This window comes from Bos javanicus, chromosome 1 (genome assembly GCF_032452875.1).
Source record: "Bos javanicus breed banteng chromosome 1, ARS-OSU_banteng_1.0, whole genome shotgun sequence".
Classification (NCBI taxonomy): Eukaryota; Metazoa; Chordata; class Mammalia; order Artiodactyla; family Bovidae; genus Bos; species Bos javanicus.
The window spans coordinates 134,690,752-134,712,354 of NC_083868.1; the positions used below are offsets into that span (position 1 = coordinate 134,690,752).

General features: G+C 39.2%; 1 protein-coding gene across 9 annotated transcripts in view; it reads right to left on the bottom strand.

The window, feature by feature from the left end:
* Window positions 1–21,603, bottom strand: part of CEP63 (centrosomal protein 63) — a 77,790-nt gene that overhangs the window by 50,139 nt on the left and 6,048 nt on the right. For 7 of the 9 annotated variants that reach the window (XM_061421043.1, XM_061421023.1, XM_061420993.1 and 4 more), the window contains 2 exons: window positions 16,329–16,397; window positions 15,231–15,408 (listed from right to left, as the gene is read on the bottom strand). The exons of 1 other annotated variant lie outside the window; for it this stretch is intronic. In XM_061421043.1, the coding sequence (XP_061277027.1) occupies window positions 15,231–15,408; window positions 16,329–16,372 (222 nt within the window). In that variant the 5' untranslated portion in view covers window positions 16,373–16,397. Of the gene's footprint in view, window positions 1–15,230; window positions 15,410–16,328; window positions 16,398–21,603 lie in introns of those variants that run through there. One more of the 9 variants, XM_061421073.1, reaches the window with a different exon arrangement.

Below are 21,603 nucleotides of genomic sequence, written 5' to 3' on the forward strand. Positions count from 1 at the left end.
CTCCTCCAAGTATGAGCTACAGATGGGCTGGACCTGGTCACAACAGCAATCCAACAGGAGCCAAGAACCTTGAAGCAGAATGTAAATCAATTATGTTACAAAAAACACTGCTTGGTGCAACTGACATTTTTATACAGCAAAACTTTCTGTGATGTGAAGGATGCAATACACTGATTTACATTCTGATGCAAGTGTTACCTCACCGTGAACCTGTCATTTGAGTAGCATTGGTTTATACCATGGGACTAACTGCTACTTGGCCTGAAACTTACAAACAAAAATGACAAAAAATTAAAGGCCTATATTCTAGTTCTTCTATCATATGCTGTTCAAGTAGATTAATAAATATATTACTACCAATAACAGTGAAATTACAATTTCACAGATCAACTCTATGGAACAGATTCTTATCATTAGTATTTAGCAAATGCACTTTACCTCTACAAACTTAATCAACTTCCAGCAACCCAATCAATGAAGCAGCAAATCACTGACAGCTACATTTCTAAATATCTTTTACGTCTTGATGCCCAAACTTGTAATCTTCAAATCCTTATAAAGGAGCTCATCTGCTCAATCCCATCAATTTCTTTTCAAGTGTTAAGTATGGGAATACCTCAGAAATACTGCAGATTCCTACCAGATCACCACAATAAAGCAAATTTTGTGATAAAATGAGTCATACAAATATTTTCAGTTTCCCAGCACAAATAAATGTTATGTTTGCACTATCCTATAGTCAACTAAATGTGCAAGAACATTATGTCTAAAAAGCAATGCATATATCTATCTTAATTTAAAAACACTGTATTGCTAAAAAAAATGCTAACCATCATCAGAACCTTCAATAAGTCATAATCTTTGTGCTGGTAGAGGATTTAAAATATTGCAAGAATCGAGTCTCCCTGGGGCCTCAGTGGTAAAGAATCCTCCTGCCAATGTAGGAAACACAGGTTTAATCCCTGATCTGGGAAGATACCAGATCCTGTGCACGGTACAAGTAAGCCCATAGGCCACAACTATTAAGACTACACATAAGAACTGTACCAAAAAAGGTCTTAATGACCCAGATAACCACAATGGTGTGGTCACTCACTCAGAGCCAGACATCCCGGAGTGTGAAGTCAAGTGGGCCTTAGGAAGAATCACTACAGAGTTAGTGGAGGTGATGGAATTACAGCAAAGCTATTTCAAATCCTAAAAGATGATACTGTTAAGTGCTGCACTCAATATGTCAGCAAATTTAGAAAACTCAGCAGTGGCCACAGGACTGGAAAACATTAGTTTTCATTCCAATCCCAAAGAAAGGCAATGCCAAAGAATGTTCAAATTACTGTACAATTGCACTTATTTCACACGCTAGCAAGATTACACTCAAAATTCTTCAAGTTAGACTTCAGCAGTACGTGAACCAAGAACTTCCAGATGTTCAAGCTGGATTTAGAAAAGGCAGAACCAGAGATAAAACTGCCAACATATGCTGGATTATAGAAAAAGCAAGGGAATTTCAAAAAACATCTACTTCTGCTTCACTGACTATGCTGAAGCCTTTGACTCTGTGGATCACAACAAACTGGAAAATTCTTAAAGAGATGAGAATACCAGACCACCTGACCTGTCCCCTAAGAAACCTGTGTATAGGTCAAGAAGTAACAGTTAAAACTGGACATGGAACAAGAGAGGGTTCAAAATTGGGAAAGGAGTATGTCAAGGCTGTATATTGTCACCCTGCTTTATTTAACTTATATGCAGAGTACATCATGAGAAATGCTGGGTGATTCATAAGAAATAAATCACAAGCTGGAATCAAGATTGCCGGGACAAATATCAACAACCTCAGATACGCAGATTACACCACCCTTATGGCAGAAAGCAAAGAAGAATTAAAGAGCCTCTTAATGAAAGTGAAAGAAATAGTGAAAAACCTGGCTTAAAACTCAACATTAAAAAAACTAAGATCATGGCATCTTGTCCCATCACTTCATAAACAGATGAAGAAAAAGTGGAAACAGTGACAGATTTCATTCTCTTGGGCTCAAAAATTACTGCAGATGGTAACTGCAGCCATGAAATTAAAAGATGCTTGCTCCTTGGAAGAAAAGCTATGACAAACCCAGACAACAAATAAAAAGCAGAGACATCACTTTGCTAACAAAGCTATGGCTTTTCCAGTAGTCATGTATAGTTGTGAGAGTTGGACCATGAAGATGGTCCAACTAAAGAATTGATGCTTTTGTACTGTGGTGCTGGACAAGACACCAGGGTGTCTTGTCTTGAGGGTCCCTTGGAGAGCAAGGAGACCCAACCAGTCAGTCCTACAGGAAATCAACCATAAATATTCACTGGAAGGACTGATGCTGAAGCTGAAGCTCCAACACTTTGGCTACCTGATGCAACTGACTCACTGGAAAAGACTCTGATGCTGGGAAAGACTGAAGACAGGAGGAGAAGGAGGCGACAGAGGATGAAATGGCTGGATGGCATCATTGACTCAATGGATATGAGTTTGAACAAACTCAGGGAAATAGTGAAGGACAGGGAAGCCTGGCGTGCTGCAGACCACGATGTTGCAAAGACTCAGACATGACTGAGCAACTGAACAACCACCACCACCAGAGACCAGGAGCCACAGCTACTGAGCCCACGTGCTCTAGAGCCCATGCTCTACAACAAAAGAAGTCACAACAAAGAGAAGCCCATGCCCTGCAACTAGAGTAGCCCTTGCTCCCTGTAACTAGAGGAAAGCCTCCGCAGCAACAAAGACCTAGCACAGCCGAAAGTAAATAAGTAATCTGTTTAAAAAAAGCAATATTTAAGAATTACCAAAAGTAGACACAGAGACATGAAATGAGCAAATGCTGTTAGAAAAAAGATGCCTACACACTTGAGTTCAACTCAAGGTGGCCACAAACCTTCAATCTGTAAAAAATACAGTATCTCCAAAGTGCAATAAAGTGAAGCACAATAAAATGAAGTCTGCCTGTAGTGCGGTAGTGCCTGTGACATCAAAACTAAGCTATAGGAATAAATTTAAACAGCCCTGGAGTGACAAAATAGTCTCACAATTACACACAAGGGAATTTCTTTAATTCACAGAAACATACATGGGAGTTTCTAACAAAATAAACAACCTAGGTATCTACATATATAGATAGGACCCTTAACAACATAGGTCTGAGCTGCACAGATCCACCTATAAGGGAATTTTTTTCATTAAACACGTGTTACATAGTGCACTATCCAAAGCTGGTTGAATCCACAGATTCAGAACTACAGATACAAGCGACAATGTTAGTCACTGAATCATGCCTGACTCCTTGTGACCCCATGGACTGTAGCCTGACAGGTTCCTGTGTCCATGGGATTTTCCATGTAAGAATACTGGAGTGGGTTGCCATTCCCTTCTCCAGAAAATCGTCCTGACCCAGGGACTGAACTCGGGTTTCCTGCATTGCAGGCAGATTCTTTACTGTCTGAGGCACCAGGAAAGCCCCCAGATAAAAGAGTCAACTGTAAAATTGTACACAGATCTGCAACTGCATGGGGGATTGGTGCCCCCTGACTCCCAGGTTGCTCAAGGGTCAACGGTACAGTGTTTAACTAGGAAACCACTATCACCTTAACTTACTAAATGGAACTACTTGTGTTTTGCCCCAGGAGAAATAAAGAAGTGGTAACTAAAGTAACTTACCAAGGAGCACTGACTCTACCTAAATTACAAATAAAAAATATATATATATATGATTATCATTCCTTGCACTTTTTCAGTAACTTCAGTATCTTTTCATGAGATATAACTTTAAAGTACATTCTCAAAAGTCTACCCAAATTTTAAAATAAATTCCAGTTTAGCAAGTGGCATCTCAGAACACAATCTAACATAGCCAATGTAACTATGTACAGTTGACCCTTAAACAACATGGTTTAACTTCATGGGTCCACTTATATATAGATTTTTTTTCAATAAATACTACAGAGCGACATGAATTCATGAATGTGGACTCTCAGATAAAGAGAAAGAAAGTGAAAGTGAAAGTAGCTCAATTGTGTGGGACTCTTTGCAACCCCATGGGCTGGAATTCTCTAGGCCATAATACTGGAGTGGGTAGCCTTTCCCTTCTCCAGGGGATCTTCCCAACCCAGGGATCGGACCCAGATCTACTGCACTGCAGCCAGATTCATTATCATTTGAGCCACCAGATAAAGAAGGCTGACTATAAAGTTCTATGTGGATCTCTGAGTGCATTGGAGTCAATGCATCTAACCCCCACATTGTACAAGAGTCAACTGTACTGCTATGACCCAAATTGCAAAAGGTCAACCATTGACAGATTCTCTTGACAAGGAGAAAAACACTTCATGAAGCCTAACACTTTCCTTGTGACATGAAACATTTCTAAGATATTCTTGATAAATGCAGTACCATCAACAGAATCAAAATCTCAATGTATCACTCACAGAAGTACCCTTAAGAAGCAGAACAACAGCACTAATGAGTGGTGATCCTACTGGTAGGAAAGCCCATCCAAGTGGGACTTGGGACCAGTGTTTACCTACAGTCCTTCCAATCCTTCTGAGATTAGTATTTATGCCAGAAATTTAGGGGACGTTTTTGCACTTATATATGCCTTCTGCTTCTCTTCCAATATTCAATGTTCTTTTTATTGTATCAGCTAAATTAAGAGAAATCAATTAGCAAATGTTATTAAACTTTTCCCAAAAATCATCAATAACACTGGGTGGTAAGATCATAAATAATATTTATTTTCTTCTTTTCTTTCTTTTCCCCTTTTCAACAAGTATAAATATACATTTTTTTTAAGTTTTCTGAGTTTTATTTTAAACCTAACCAAAAGAAGAAAATTGTTGAATCTGAGCTTAACTTTTTACACTAATCATACAATGTGGCCAAAAACAACATTCATTAAACTCAGTGATTATCAACATGGGCATGTAATAGAATGATCGTGTGACTCCCTTTACATTTTCTTAAAGAAGTTACATATGTACTACATGTGACCAAGGTAACATGATCCTTGAAATATTAAAAACATTAACATTCTTATGCACTTTCACCAATGAATTTTTCTTCTGAAAAAAAAAAAAACAAAACAGAATTTGACATACAAATACTTTCTATGCATTATAAAAAGAGAGCATTAACAATTCAAGATAGCGATGTAGGAAGATTCTAAACTCACCTCCCTCCTCAGATTCACTGGATCTACAGCTAAACATGGAACAATTTCTTCTTGGAAAAAAACTTAAAGCTTGGTTGAGGGACAACTACACGTTGGACAAAAGAAAAGAAAACCATACAAAAACCTGTAGAGGAGATGGAGACACAATCTCACCATAAATCTCACCCCTAGTGTAGCAACGATAACCAGAAGGGAACTCAAAACTCAGAGCTTCTCCTTGAGGAGCAAAGGGTTCAAACCTCACCTTGGGCACCCCAACTTTTAAGACATGCACTTGAGAGGTGAGCCCCCAAACATCTAATTTTTGAAAACCAATGGGTCTTGTGTCCCAAGATCCACAAAATGATAGCAACCTGAGAAACACCTCTTAGAGGGCTCATGTGCTTGGACTCACCCATTCCAGAGTCCAGCTCAGAGGTAGCCAATTGGGGCTAGATTTAAAGTGAGTAAGGCCCACCATTAAAACCTCAGCTAAAGGGACAGGGGTCTTATTCAACACACACAGCTAGGACCCTGTTGGAACACTCTGGAAACAAAGACTGGAAGGTATCACCTTTTTCATGCTCCAGAGCACCACTATCTCCTGGAAGAGAAACTTTCTCTGATGTCCTGATCTTTACAGCTCCTGCCCAGGATATGATTCTAGATTACCTGGCTCTAGAGACCAAGGGAGCTTCGTGTTCTGGGTCCTAAGGAACTGTTATAATCAGTGTCACCCAGAAAGGAGCTCATGCCCTAGTCAGGTGCCTGGATTTTTGTGACTACTGCTAGAGAACACCTCTACATTAACTGGCTCTAGCGGTAAGTGGGGGCTTCCCTGGTGGATTTGCAAGAATCCACCTGCAATGCGGGAGACCCTGGTTCAATTCCTGGGTTGGGAAGATCCCCTGGAGAAGGGATAGGTTACCCTCTCCAGTATTCTTGGGCTTCCCTGGTAGTTCAGACGGTAAAGAATCTGCCTGCAACGTGGGAAAGACCTAAGTTCAATCCCTGGGTTGGTAAGATCCCCTGGAGGAGGGCATGGCTACCCACTCCAGTATCCCCAGAGAATCCCCACTGGTGGGCTACAGTCCATGGGGTCACAAAGAGTCAGACATGACTGAGCGACTAAGCAAAGGTGGTCAGTGGGGCTTATACTCGTGGGTCCTACAGGACTGCAACCCAAGGAGAAAGAGTTCTTAAACAGCTACTATCACAAAGGCACAGCAAAAGGCAACAGACCCTGGAGTTGCATTCTTTCTGTGAAAGGAGATTACTAATGGATCATCATGACTGCTAAGGGACAAGCTTCTGATTAGGCATGCATCTTGGCATTGACTGCAGTCCTTTCCAGAGACCTTGGAGGGCACTACCTTTGCTTTCACACTCTGCTGCCTCCAGTGCACAGATGGCACGGCTGTACACATGGCTTGTGCCCAGGGGTCTCCCTTTGATTATCTAGCTCTAGGTGACTGGAAGGACTTGCATTCCTGGATCCCACAGGACTATGGCAATCAGAGGGATAGTTCTTAGCAGGCTACCACCCTTACGGCACTGTACAGAAAGTAGAATGAGGCACACTCCCCAGGCTTTCTGTGAAAGAGTCCCCTTTACTTGTCTTGGACCTTTGTCCTAAGGAGTAGGCTTCAGGTTTGGCTCACATTTAGTGGCCTATGGAGTTGCTCTCAAAGAACGTAGGCTGTGGATACCTTCTTGGCATTCTCCCTCTGCCTTGCTCCAGCCCAGAAGTATTACCCAGAAAACAGCTCACATGGAGCCCACGTGGTGACCTCCAAACACCTGGCTCTGAGGACCAATGTGGCTTACTCCTGCAGCCCTTCAGAACTGTATATACTTGCATACTATAAACGCTGCTGCCCCAGCTTCCAGTCAGTCTGAATCTAGGTGCTGAGATTCTCCACTTTGGGACAATGACAGATCTTCGCACATCCTCAACTACTAGGTGCTGCTAAAAATATAATAGGCTGCCCTGACAAGTACAGACGTTTGAGAAACACCCAGAAGCTGAGGCAGGGTTGAATTACAAGGTTCATCTCTTACACAAGGCCACTCCTTCAACACTAGAAGAGGTGGTTATTTCATTTACTGTGCAGAAACAAATGGAGAGTCAAGGAACAGAGGAATATGTTCCAAATGAACATAAAATAAACCTCAGAAGAAACCTTAATGAAATGGAGGTAAGTAATTTAGGACTACCTGATAAGAGTTTACAAAAATGCTCACTGAACTGGGAAGAATGGATGAACACAATGAGAACTTCAACAAAGAGACAAGAAAAAGATAAGAAAGTACCAAGTAGAAATCATAGAACCAAAGAATACAATAGCTGAACTGAAGGACACACTAAAGGGGTTCAACGGCAGACTGCTGCTGCTGCTGCTGCTACTAAGTCACTTCAGTCGTGTCCGACTCTATGCGACCCCATAGACGGCAGCCCAGCAGGCTCCTCCATCCATGGGATTTTCCAGGCAAGAGTACTGGAGTGGGGTGCCACTGCCTTCTCCGCAACGGCAAACTAGATGCAGTCAACTCACAGACAAGGCAATGGAATACGCCCAGTTAGAGCAGCAAAATGAAAAAAAGAATGAATACTGTGAAGATGGCTTCAGGAGCTTATGGGACAACACCAAACAGACTTTCACTTTATAGGGCTCCTAAAAGAGGAAGAGAGAAAGGAGTAGAAATCTTATTTGAAAAAATTATGGCTGAAAACTTCCCTAACTTGGGCAAGAAAACAAGCATCCAAATCCAGGAAGTCCTGAGAATTGCAAACAAGATGCTACCAGGGTTTCCCTGGTGGCTCAGTGGTAAAGAATCTGCCTGCCAATGCAGGAAACATGGGTTCAATCCCTGATCTGGGAAGATCCCACATGCCTCAGAGCAACTAAGCCCGTGGGCCACAACTGTTCTATTTAGCCTGTGCTCTAGAGCCCAGGAGCCGCAACTGCTGAGCCCTGGTGCTGCACTACTGAAGCCTGCATGCCCTAGAGCCTGCGCTCGGCAACAAGAGAACCCACTGTGACGAGAAGCCCGCACACCACAACTAGAGAGCAGCCCCTGCTCGCCACAACTAGAGAAAAGCTCACGCAGCAACAAAGACCCAGCACAGCCACAAATGATAAATAAATCAAATTATATTTAAGAAGAAGCTATCCAAGAGACCCACACCAAGACACATTGTAACTAAAATGTCAAAAGTTAAAGACAAGGAGAGAATCTTAAAAGCTATGAGAGAAAAACTAGCTCTGTACAAGGGAACTCTCATAAAGCTATCAGCTGATCTTTCAGCACAAACATTGTAAGCCAGAAAGCGTGATTCATTCAAAGTACCGGAAGAAGAAAACGTCCACTCAAGAATTCTCTGCCCGGCAAAGTTTTCATTCAGAATCAAAGGAGAGATAAAGGTTTTCAGACAAGCAAAAGGAGATCACCACCACTAAACTGGCCTTATAAGAAATTTTAAAGGGACTCCTTTAAGCTGACAGAAAGGATATTAATTATAATTAGTAACAAGAACACAAATGAAAGGATAATTATCATTGGAAAAGTGAATAGTGAAGGTAGTGGGTTAATTACTAATAAAGCTAATATAAAGGTTAAATTAAAAAACTATGATTATGATAATTAGCTAAAAAATGCACAAGATATAAATATATAAAATGTGACATTAAGACATACAACATGAGAATAAATGTTGAGTTTCAGAATGGGATCAAACTTCAGATGTTATCAACTTAAAATAGACTGTTATAGATATAAGTTGTTAAATGTAAGTCTCATGGTAACCACAAAGCAAAAACCTACAATAAATAAACAAAAGAGAAAGAGAAACAGATATAAGAATACCACCAAAGAAAGTCATCAAACCACAAAGGAAGAGAGCAAAAGAAAGGAACAGAGAAAAACTACAAAAGCTGCTAGGAGACAATTAACACAATGGCAATAAGCACGTACTTATCAATAATTACCTTATCTGTAAATGGACTAAATTATCCAACCAAAAGCCATAGAAAGGCTAAAGAAATAAAAAGCAACACACTCCTATATATGCTGCCTACAAGAGATACACTTTAGATATAAGGACACACTGAAAGTAAAGGGGTGGAAAAAGATTCCATGCAAATGAAAACCAAAAAATAAAGATGGATTAGCTATATTTATATTAAAAACAAACAAAAAACAAACCTTTAAAACATACTTTTTAATAAGATACAAAGAAGGGCATTAAACATTTATAAATATTTATGTACCCAAAATAGGAGCACCTAAATATGTCTCACATTTATTAACAGACCTAAATGGAGACATAGGCAGCAATACAATAATAATAGGGGACTTTCATACCCCACTTACATCAATGAAAAGATCACCCAGACAGAAAGTCAGTAAGGAGATACCAGCCTTAAACAACATATTATACTATATGGACTTAACAGATATTTACAGAACATTCCATCCAAAAACAACAGAATACACATTCTTCTCAAGTATATATTGAACATCTTTAATAGATAGATAAATCATATGTTAGGCCAGAGACCAAGTCCTAATAAATTTAAGAATATTTAAATCGCATCAAGCATCTTTTCCAATCACAATGGCATGAAATGAGAAATTACATGACGAAAAACGGAAAATATACAACTATGTGGAGATTAAACAACATGCTACTGAATAACCAACTGGCCAAAGAAGAAATCAAAAGAGAAATCAAAAATACCTTAAGAAAAACAAACACGTAAACATTAACATGCTAAAATTTATAAAATACAGTAAAAACAGTTCTGTGAGGGAAGTTTACAGTGATAAATACCTACTTCAAGAAGCAAGAAAAATCTCACACACAATCTAACTTCACCTTAATGAATTGGAAAAAGACAATACAAAGCCCAAAGTTAGTACAAGAGAGGAAATAAAGATTCAGTTCAGTTCAGTCACTCAGTTGTGTCCGACTCTTTGCGACCCCATGGACTGCAGCACGCCAGGCCTCCCTGTCCATCACCAACTCCAGGAGTTTACTCAAACTTATGTCCATTGAGGTGGTAATGCCATTCAACCACCTCATCCTCTGTCGTCCTTTAGAATAGAAATAAATGAAATAGAGACTAAAAAGACAACAAAGATCAGTGAAACTTTAAGAGCTAGTTTTTAGAAGGCAAATAAAATTGACAAAACCTTAGCTAGACTAAGAAAAATAAGAGAAATAAATAAGTCAAAAATGAAAGAGGAGATATTACAAGTGATACCACAGAAATGCAAAGGATCATACAGACTACTATGAACAATAATATGCATACAGATTAGACAAACCAGAAGAAATGGATAAACTCCTACAAACGTATATGCTCAAAGACTAAATGACGATGAAACAGAAAGTCTGAATAGACCAATCACTAGCAATCAGATTGAATCAGTAATCAAAAACTCTCAACAAATGAAAGTCCAGGACCAAATGGCTTCACTGGTGAATTCTATGAAACATTCAAAGAAGAATCAATATCAATCTTCTTCAAATTCTTCCAAAAAATATAAGAGGGGGATGAAACACAATTTATGAGGGCGGTATTACCCTGCACCAAAACCAGACAAAAGTACTACAAAAAAAAAATTTTTTTTTACAGACTAATATCCCTGAGGAACATAGATACAAAAATTCTCAACAAAATATTCAGCAATACATTAAAAGGATCACATACCATTATCAAGTGAGATTTATTTCAGAGACGCAGGGATGGTCCAACAACTGTAAATGAGTCAATGTGATACACTATATAACAAAATGAAGACAAAAATGCTATGATCATCTCAATAGACGCATAAAAAATATTTGACAAAACTCAAATACGCTCATTTACGATAAAAATCTCAAATCTCTCAACAAAGCTAGTATGGAGGAAACATACCTTAACATAATGGCACACATGACAAGCATGCAGCTAACATACTCAATGTTGAAAATCCTGAAGCTTTTCCTCTAAGATCAGGTATAATACAAGGATGCTCACTTCACCACTTTTCTTCAACCGAGTATTGGAAGCTGCAGCCAGAATAGTTAGGCAAGAAAAAGAAAGAAGAGGCATTCAAATTGGAAAGGAAGAAGCAATACTGTCACTGTTTGCAGATGACATGAATGTAGCTAGGAAACCGCAGACTCCATCACAAATCAACAGAACTAATAAATGATTTCAGTAATACTACAGGATACAAAATCAATTTAAAAATCTATTGTGTTTAATAACAAGCTATCAGAAAGAGAAATTGAAGACAATAATCCCATTTACAACTGCATAAAAATAGTAAACCACCTAGGAGTAAATTTAACCAACAAGGTGAAATATGTGTATACTGAAAACTACAAAATGTTAGCAAAAGAAATTGAAAAAGACACAAATAAATGGAAAGATGAAAGACTGAAAGAATCACTATTGTTAAAATGGCACTACTATCCAAAGCAATCTACAACTTCAGTGCAGTAGATATCAAAATTCTAATGGCATTTCTCACATAAATAAAACAAACAAAAAAATCCTAACATTTGTATGGAACTGAACAGTCAAAGCAATCTTGAGAAAGAACAAAGCTGGAGGCACCATGGTCCCTAACTTCCAAGTATATTATAAGGCTATTATTACATGCAAACAGTAAAGTTTTATGGGCATAAAATCAGAGACTTAGATCCAGAGAACAGAAAAAAGAGCCCAGAAATAAACCCACATATATATGGTCAATTAATTTATGACTAACAAACCAAGAATATACAATGGGGAAAGACAGTTTCAATAAATAATGTTAGGTAAACTGGACAGTCACATGCAAGAGAATGAAGCTAAACCACTATCTTACACCATTCACAAAGTTAACTCAAGATGGATTAAAGACTTGAACATTAAGACCTGAAACCATAAAACTCCTAGAAGAAAATATAGGCAGTAAGCTCCTTGATATAGGTCTCAGTGATAATATTTTGAATCTGTACCAAAAGCGAAAGTAAAAAAAGTAAAAGCAGCAAAAGGGAAAATACACAAGTGTGACTGCATCAAACTAAAAAGCTTCTGCACAGCAAAGGAAACCATCAACAACATGAAAAAGGCAACCTACTGAATGGGAGAAAATATTTGCACATTAGTAACTGACAGAGGGTTGACACCCAAAACACACAATGAACTTACACAATTCAAAAGCAAAAAAACACATCCAATGAAAAAATTCAAAAACAAAAAAAAAAACATCCAATGAAAAAATGGGCAAAAGATCCAAATAGACATTTTTCCAAAGGAGACATACAGATAACTAACAGGGACATGAAAAGATGGTCAACATCACTAATCATTAGGGAAATGAAAATCAAAACCACAATGAGAGAGCAACTCAAACCTTGCAGAATGGCTAATATCAAAAAGACAACAAATAACAAGTATTGGCAAGGACGCAGACAAAAAGGGAAACCTTGTGCACTGTTTGCAAACACTTACGTTCACGCAACCATTATGGAAAATAATACAGAGATTCCTCAAAAAATTAAAAATAGAACTACCATCAGATCAGATCAGATCAGTCGCTCAGTCGTGTCCAACTCTTTGCAACCCCATGAATCGAAGCACGCCAGGCCTCCCTGTCCATCACCAACTCCCAGAGTTCACTCAGACTCACGTCCATCGAGTCAGTGATGCCATCCAGCCATCTCATCCTCTGTCGTCCCCTTCTCCACCTGCCCCCAATCCCTCCCAGCATCAGAGTCTTTTCCAATGAGTCAACTCTTCCATACAATCTAGTAATTTCACTTCTGAGTATTTATCTGAAGAAAATTAAAAAACACTAATTCAAAAAGATACATGCATCCTCGTGTTCACTGTAGAATTATTTATAATACAAAGATGTGGAAACAACCTCAGTATTTACTGATGAATGAATAGATAAATCATGGGATATGTGTATATATAAAGAATATTATTCAGCCATAAAAAACAAAAAAGTTGCCACTTGCCACAGCATGGGTGGACCTTGAGGGCATTACACTAAATGAAGTAATTCAGACAAAGAAAGACAGATACTCAAATACTGTCTGATCTCTCTTACATGTAGAATCTACAAAAACAAACAAAAAATGAGCTCAAAGATAAAGAAAACACATTGGTGGCTACAAGAGGCAAAACTTGGATCAGAGGGTGGAAAAAATGAGTGATCGGTGTTTTGTTTTAATAAATTGAGTTTAAAAAAAACTTAAATGCTTTCTTCAACAAATATATAAGAAACATACTAGGTTGGTGCAAAAGTAATTGCAGTTTTGCATTGTTGAACTCTGCCATTTGATATTGGAATGCATTCTTAAGTGTGATTGTTATACATCATTTTAATGCACATTTTTCACTTTATATTTCTTTGCTAATGACTTATTACTTGCTATTTATTTTATCTTTAGTCTATGGAAATAATGCTAGACAAAAAGCAAATTTGAACAATTTTCTTATTTGAGTTCCAAATGGGTTATAAAGCCGTGGAGACAATTTGCAACATCAACAACACATTTGGTCCAGTAATTGCTAATGTACTTACAATGAAGTGGCGGTTCAAGAAGTTTTGCAAAGAAGATAAGAACTTTAAAGATGAGGAGCACAGTGACCAGCAGTAAGAAGCTAACAACAACCGAGAGGATTGTCGAAGCTGATCCTCTTAGAACTAGATGAGAAGCTGCCAAAGAACCCAGTGTTGACCATTCTACAGTCATCTGGCATTTGAAGCAAATTGGAAAGGTGAAAAAGTTTGATAAGTAGGTACCTCGTGAGCTGACCACAAATCAAAAAAATCCCAACAACAATGAACTATTTCTTGACCTGATTGTGACACGCAACAAAAAGTGGATTTCACATGACAACCAGAGACAACCAGCTGAGTGACTGGACCACAAAGAAGCCCCAAAGCACTTTCCAAGGCCAAACACTCCAAAAAATAGGGTTGTGGTCACTGTATGTTGGTCTGCGGCCCATCTGATCCACTACAGCTTTCTGAATCCTGGCAAAACCATTCCATCTACAAGTATGCTCTGCAAATTGAGGAGATGCACCAAAAACTGCCACATCTGCAGCCAACACTGGTCAACAGAAAGGTCCCAATTTTTCTCCACGACAATGCCCCACCGCACATCACACAACCAACACTTCAAAAGTTGAATGACTTGGGCTACGAAGTCTTGTTTCATCTGCGGTATTTAGCCGACCTCTCGCCAACTACCACTTTTTCAAGCATCTCAACAACTTTTTTCAGTGAACACACTTTCACAACTAGCAGGAGGCAGAAATGCTTTCCAAGAGTCCATGGAATCCCAAGGCAGGGATCTGTATGCTACAGGAACAAACTTCTTTCTTATTGGCAAAAATGTGCTGAATATAATGGTTCCCATTTTGATTAATAAAGATGTGTTTGAGCATAATTATAATAAAAAGCAGAGACAATACTTTGCCAACAAAGGTCCATCTAGTCAAGGTTATGGTTTTTCCAGTGGTCATGTTATGGATGTGAGAGTTGGACTATAAAGAAAGCTGAATGCAGAAGAATTGATACTTTTGAACTGTGGTGTTGGAGAAGACTCTTGAAAGTCCCTTGAACTACAAGGAGAGCCAATCAGTCCATACTAAAGGAGATCAGTCCTGGGTGTTCATTGGAGCGACTGATGTTGAAGCTGAAACTCCAATACTTTGGCCACTGATGCGAAGAGCTGACTCATTTGAAAAGACCCCGATGCTGGGAAAGATTGAGGGCAGGAGGAGAAGGGGACAACAGAGGATGAGACGGTTGGATGGCATCACTGACTCGACGGACATGGGTTTGGGTGAACTCCAGGAGTTGGTGATGGACAGGGAGGCCTGGCGTGCCACGGTTCATGGGGTCGCGAAGAGTCAAACACGACTGAGTGACTGAACTGAACTGAATAATGATTTAAAATTCACGGTCTGAAACCACAGTTACGTTTGCACCAACCTAATAAAAGGCAAAGTGAAAATATCAATAAGAGCAGCAAATCGTCTGCATTACCTCTTTGTGTTTCAAATCCAACTGACTCCTGAGAGCCTTAAGTTCCCGTTCACGGATGTCCAAGCAAGTTTCTAGAGCGTGTGTCTGTCCTTCCCATTCAGATTTTTTATGAGCTACCATTATGTCAATCTGTTTCATGAGCTCCTGCAGTTCTGCTTCACAGGATGTCAAAAATCCCCTATAAATAAGAACAGACCCTTAAGAACACAGAACATATCTCCAAGTGGCTTTTCATCTTTCACAGGTAAAAACAGAGCAAATGTAAACCTACCTAAGGTGGAACAATGTCAACAAATAATCAGAAGTAAAAAACAGGATCTCTGAGCTTTTCCCTTTAAGGCACATAAGGTGATCAGCTATTCCACAGAACAGTCTTCCTCCAGCAGCCAACCTAAAGCCTACATCATGTGGCCAAACACAGACTGATGGAAGTCTGGTTTGGGAGTGAGACTTCCACAACCAACAACTATCTCATCTTTAACATTTCAGGGAAGCTTTCCGAAGAATCCAGGCAAGCATACGTCATATTCTCAGCTAGCCAAGCAAATAAAAATCTTTGGAAACAAGTAGAAAAATGACAATACAACTTTAAGAACTGTCTTAAGAAATTCTTCCTTGAGCCAAATTTATTTCAACTACTTCTTTCCAACTTATTATAAGCAACTTACTACAATCTATCTTCCTGTAAACTTACTGATGTCCTTCAATATTTCAGGAGATGTCAGATATTACAAAGGTAAAAACACAAGTGGACACAAATGTATTGGATTCAAAGAGGTTTCTAGGAATGGCCACAGAGAAATAACTACTAAGGCTTAAATATTTAAAAAAAAAAAAATCATTTGCTCTTAGTGTCACAAAATCCTTTTGTTTTTTAAAAGTCGAAAATGTAAAGTGGGTTGACAGAAAATATCCAGCTTCACACTGCTGAGATGAGGGAAACACCCCAAGGAGACATGCTGTCCACAAACATGACACGATCAGCCTAGATTTTGTTCACATTTCTGCTTCTGTGCCCAAAGCACAAAATGGTCAGAGGCGTAACTCAGACATGCTTTTTAAACTCAGTGAGAAACTTAGGGTCAAAAGCAAACTTACCCATCATGCCCCCGATTTTGTATTCCTTCCAACAAAGCCTCCATCGCCAAATCTCCTTTGTTTTGGCAACTGGGAAAGCAAAAAAGTCAGTCAGGAGAAAACTCATTTTTTATGTTGCAACATTCCAACTTACAAACTTAAGAATGTGAATGAAAGCATACAAATTAACAATGAGAAAATGTAGCACTCCTTAGGATAACTGTAGAAGAGTCAAGGAATATCCCTTCAAGAAATAGCAGAAACAAACACACTTCAAAATAACTTCCAATGATCTGCGCTGCCACTGACACTTCCCCGCAGGACTAAAATCAAATGCCTTATTGTGGCACCCCTACTTTCTCACGTAAGAGCAGGTCTGGGTGGAAGTGGGTGCTAGCAGCAGAGGGACACAGACACTAACAAATCCAGAGGTCAGAGGAAAAGTGAGCTTCTTTAAAGAGACAGTGTTAAAAGGTAAATGTTCTGTGCTTGAACTTACTGGTCCATCATGGGAGCTCCTATTCAACTCTAGATGACAGGCCCATGAAGCTCCTAGAACAGCTTCCATCCCCTAAGAGGCGACTACTGACCTCCTTCCTCTGCACTTCATTGTTCTTAGTCCTTAACAGGTTATTTCACTGGAGTTACATCACACTGGAAATGTCTTTTTTCCCACCCTTTTCCCTTACTATTCCACCCTCAAGGGCAGAAAATCAGTTTTATTTACACCCGCAGCTCCAGGGCTTAGTGTGGCATTTCAACATGATCTGTGCTGAATGCTCTCGGCTGGCTTATCTCAATTCCCCTCCCTTTTTTACCTAGCCCCCCGTACAAACTGGTCTATAGCTGGAGAACTGAAAAGAATCTAGCAAAGAAAGAAGGGAAGGGAGACAGAACAGACTATCACAGAAAGAGAAAGACACACCATAAAGAAAGGCAGATGAGACGAGAAAGACCGCCCTTAAATCTGGATATGCCAAAGAACAGTAACTGCTGTAAGTTTCTCACTTATCACAAATCTTCAGAATGTTCATGTGTCAAACCACTACTCATTCCTGAAGAACTGCTTCCTTCCTTCAACATTCAGAGGCTCAACTCTGAATCCTCTTCAAATTATATTGCTCTAAGAGGACTTGACCTGCCTCTTGAGAAACCTGTATGCAGGTCAGGAAGCAACAGTTAGAACTGGACATGGAACAACAGACTGGTTCCAAATAGGAAAAGGAGTACGTCAAGGCTGTAGATTGTCACCCTGCTTATTTAACTTATATGCAGAGTACATCATGAGAAACGCTGGGCTGGAAGAAGCACAACCTGGAATCAAGATTGCTGGGAGAAATATCAATAACCTCAGATATGCAGATGACACCACCCTTATGGCAGAAAGTGAAGAACTAAAGAGGCTCTTGATGAAAGTGAAAGAAGAGAGTGAAAAAGTTGGCTTAAAGCTCAACATTCAGAAAACTAAGAGTATGGCATCTGGTCCCATCACTTCATGGCAAATAGATGGGGAAACAGTGCAAACAGCGGCTGACTTTTATTTTTCTGGGCTCCAAAATCACTGCGGATGGTGATTGCAGCCATGAAATTAAAAGACGCTTGCTCCTTGGAAGGAAAGTTATGACCAACCTAGACAGCATATTAAAAAGCAGAGACATTACTTTGCCAACAAAGGCCATCTAGTCAAGGCTATGGGTTTTCCAGTAGTCATGTTATGGATGTGAGAGTTGGACTTATAAAGAAAGCTGAATGCAGAATTGATGCTTTTGAAATGTGGTGTTGGAGAAGACTCTTGAGAGTCCCTTGGACTGCAAGGAGATCCATCCAGTCCATCCTAAAGAAGATTAGTCCTGGGTGTTCATTGGAGGGACTGATGTTGAAGCTGAAACTCCAATACTTTGGCCACCTGATGCGGAAAGCTGACTCATCAGAAAAGACCCTGATGCTGGGAAAGATTGAGGGCAGGAGGAGAAGGGGATGACAGAGGATGATATGGTTGGATGGCATCACTTACACAATGGACATGGGTTTGGGTAGACTCCAGGAGTTGGTGATGGACAGGGAGGCCTGGCGTGCTGCGGTTCACGGGGTCGCAAAGAGTCGGATACGACTGAGCAATTGAACTGAATGGAACTGAACTAACCACTAGATATACAGTATTGAAACTGAAATAGCCCTTTTCAAGGAATTAATAGTCCAGTATGGGAAAGAAAAAAATTTACTAAAATGTTCCCCTAAAGTGATAAATACAGTGATACAGACATGCATAGGGTATCCTGCAAACACAGGAGAAGAAGAAGACTGGAAAATACAACCATGGCACATTATCTGCACTTATTTCTAAAGTTACTATCAGGAGTATTAAATAACTATTCATGCATAAATATGGCAGAGAGGATTTCTTTCTAGTTGGTTTATCATTTTTATTATACCAAAATTAGACAAAATAAAAAGTTAAAGGTTTTCATGTTCTATTCCACTGTCTTTCAAACAATGATACAGTCAATTACAACAAGACAAAGATTCTGCTTTGCTCCACTGCAGGGAACTGAAAGGCAGTACACAGTTCAGACAGTACTAGGCAGATGAAGATCCAGGACAGTGTTACTCTGCAACTAACTAGCTTTGTGTCCTTGGATTTCACTTTCTTTCTTTATGAAGGGGCATGACCTATATAGTCTTCAAAATTTTTTCCAGTTTTTAAAGGGATTCTAATGGTCAAACACATATATACTGTAAGTACCACGCTCTTGACAACTCTATGTGGATATTTAGATTTAGTAACATAATTCACAATATATTTTCTGGATGACATTATTTAATAATTAGCAATATTTATTTTGTTGTTGTTCAGTCGCTAAGTTGTGTCTGACACCATGGACTATAGCATGCCAAGCTCCTCTGTCCTCCGTTAGTTTCAGGAGTTACTCAAATTCATGTCCAGTGAGAAGCTAAAAGTCACTGAATGCTCAACTGTTCTGCCTTGTCTATACTGTCTAATTCAATCTTCATAACAATCATAAAAAATACATACTATCATTTTGAGGAAACCGAGGCTTGAAAGGTTAACTTGACTATGGTAAACTACAAACCACAGTCCCAGGACTCCAACCTAGGCAGTGTGACTCCTAAGCTCCAGCCAATATGTGATCTTTATATATTTTACAGTATTCCAGGTCTTAAAATACATCAGCATATCTTCTTTTGATTTAATAATATCTTCCTGATATAAACAAAATGAAACCAAATTGAAAAGTCTGGACACAGGAAGAAATACAGACTGAACTGTGACACCACCACCACGGACACCAGAGGGCAGCAGCACAACAGTGAACATAGCCCATTTCAGAAAGTAAAATCATGGTCTAAGACAATGAGATCTGTTTTAAACAAAAGGTGGGGGTGATGTAGGGAAGATAAGTAACATTTGCTACAGAAAATAATCTAATATATGATGTTTTTTAAAAAATACTTTCACCATCTTCTTGAGCAGCTAACAAACACCATCCCTTCTCCTTCCTGAGGATCAGGTAAAAAGCAAGAACTCATTTCTATGGACTTTTCTGAGTTTCTCTCGCAGCTATATCACAGACTCCTTTCCTAACAATCTGACCCTCATTCAGCTGCATGCAGTACATTACTCTGCTTTCCTTTTTGGCCTGTTCCATGCAATAATTATATAAAGTTTATTCTTTGTCCAAAATAAATACAATTTTAAGTATTATGTTGGTGCAAAAGTAATTATGGGTTTGCATTGTCAAACTTTGCTGTTTGATGTTGGAATACATTTTTATATAAATGTGGTTATGTTATACATCATTTTAATGCACATTTCTAGCTTTATATTTTTTTGCTAATGACTTATTACTTGCTATTTATTTTATATTTATTTTAGACTAGGGAAATGATGTTAGACAAAAAGTAAATTTGAACAATTTTCTTGAGTTCAAAATGGGTCATAAAGTAGCAGAGACAACTCACAATATCAACAATGCATTTGGCCCAGGAACTGCTAATGAATGTACAGTGCAATGGTGGTTCAAGAAGTTTTCCAAAGGAGACGAGAGGCCTGAAAATGAGAAGCATAGTGGCCAGCCATCGGAAGTTGACAACAATCAAGTGAAAGGATCACTGAAGCTGATCCTCTTACAGCTACAGAAGAAGTTGCTGAAGAACTCAGCATCAATCATTCTATAGTCGTTTGGCATTTGAAGCAAATTGGAAAGGTGAAAAACCTCAGTAAGTGGGTGCCACATGAGCTGACTGCAAAAAAAAAAAAAAAAAAAATTTGTCATCCTGAAATGTCATCTTCCCTTATTGTACACAACAACAATGAATCATTTCTCAATCGGACTGTGACGTGCGATGAAAAGTGGATGTTATAGGATAAATGGCAACCACCACCTCAGCGGTTGTACTGCAAAGAAGCTCCAAAGCACTTCCCAAAGCCAAATGTGCACCAAAAACAGGTCATGATCACTGTTCGGTGGTCTGCTGCCTGTCTGATCCACTACAGCTTTCTGAATCCCAGTGAAACCATTAAGTGTGAGAAGAATGCTCAGCAAATTGATGAGATGCACCAAAAACTGCAAGGCCTGCAGCTGGCACTAGTCAGCAGAAAGGGCCCAATTCCTCTCCACGACAACACCTGACCACATGTCACACAACCAACACTTCAAAAGTTTAACTAATTGGGCTACAAAGTTTTGCCTCATCCTCCATATTCACCTGACTCAACCAACTACCACATCTTCAAGCATCCTAAAAACTTTTTGCAGGGAAAATGCTTCCACAACCAGCGCAGTGGCAGAAAATGCTTTCCATGAATTCATGGAATCCCAAGGCATGAATTTTTATGCTACAGGAATAAACAAACTTATTTGTTGTTGGCAAAAATATATTGACTGTAATAGTTCCTATTTTGATTGGACTTCCCAGGTGGCGCTAGTGGTAAAGAAACCGCCCACCAATGGAGGAGACATAAGAGATATGGGTTTGATCCTAGGGTGGGGAAGATCCTCTGGAGAAGGGAATGGCAATCCACTCCAATGGACTGGAGAATCCCAAGGACAGAGGACCATGGCAGGCTGCAGTCCATGGGGTCGCAAAGACTCAAACATGACTGAGCAACTTAACACACTATTTTGATTACTAAAGATGCACTTGAGCCTAGTTATAATGATTTAAAATTTAGTCTGAAACCACAATTATGTTTGCACCAACCTAATAATTAGTGTCATAATCTGTTATTCCTTGCCATTAACATAAAATGTTAAAGCAGTTAAATGGAAACTTT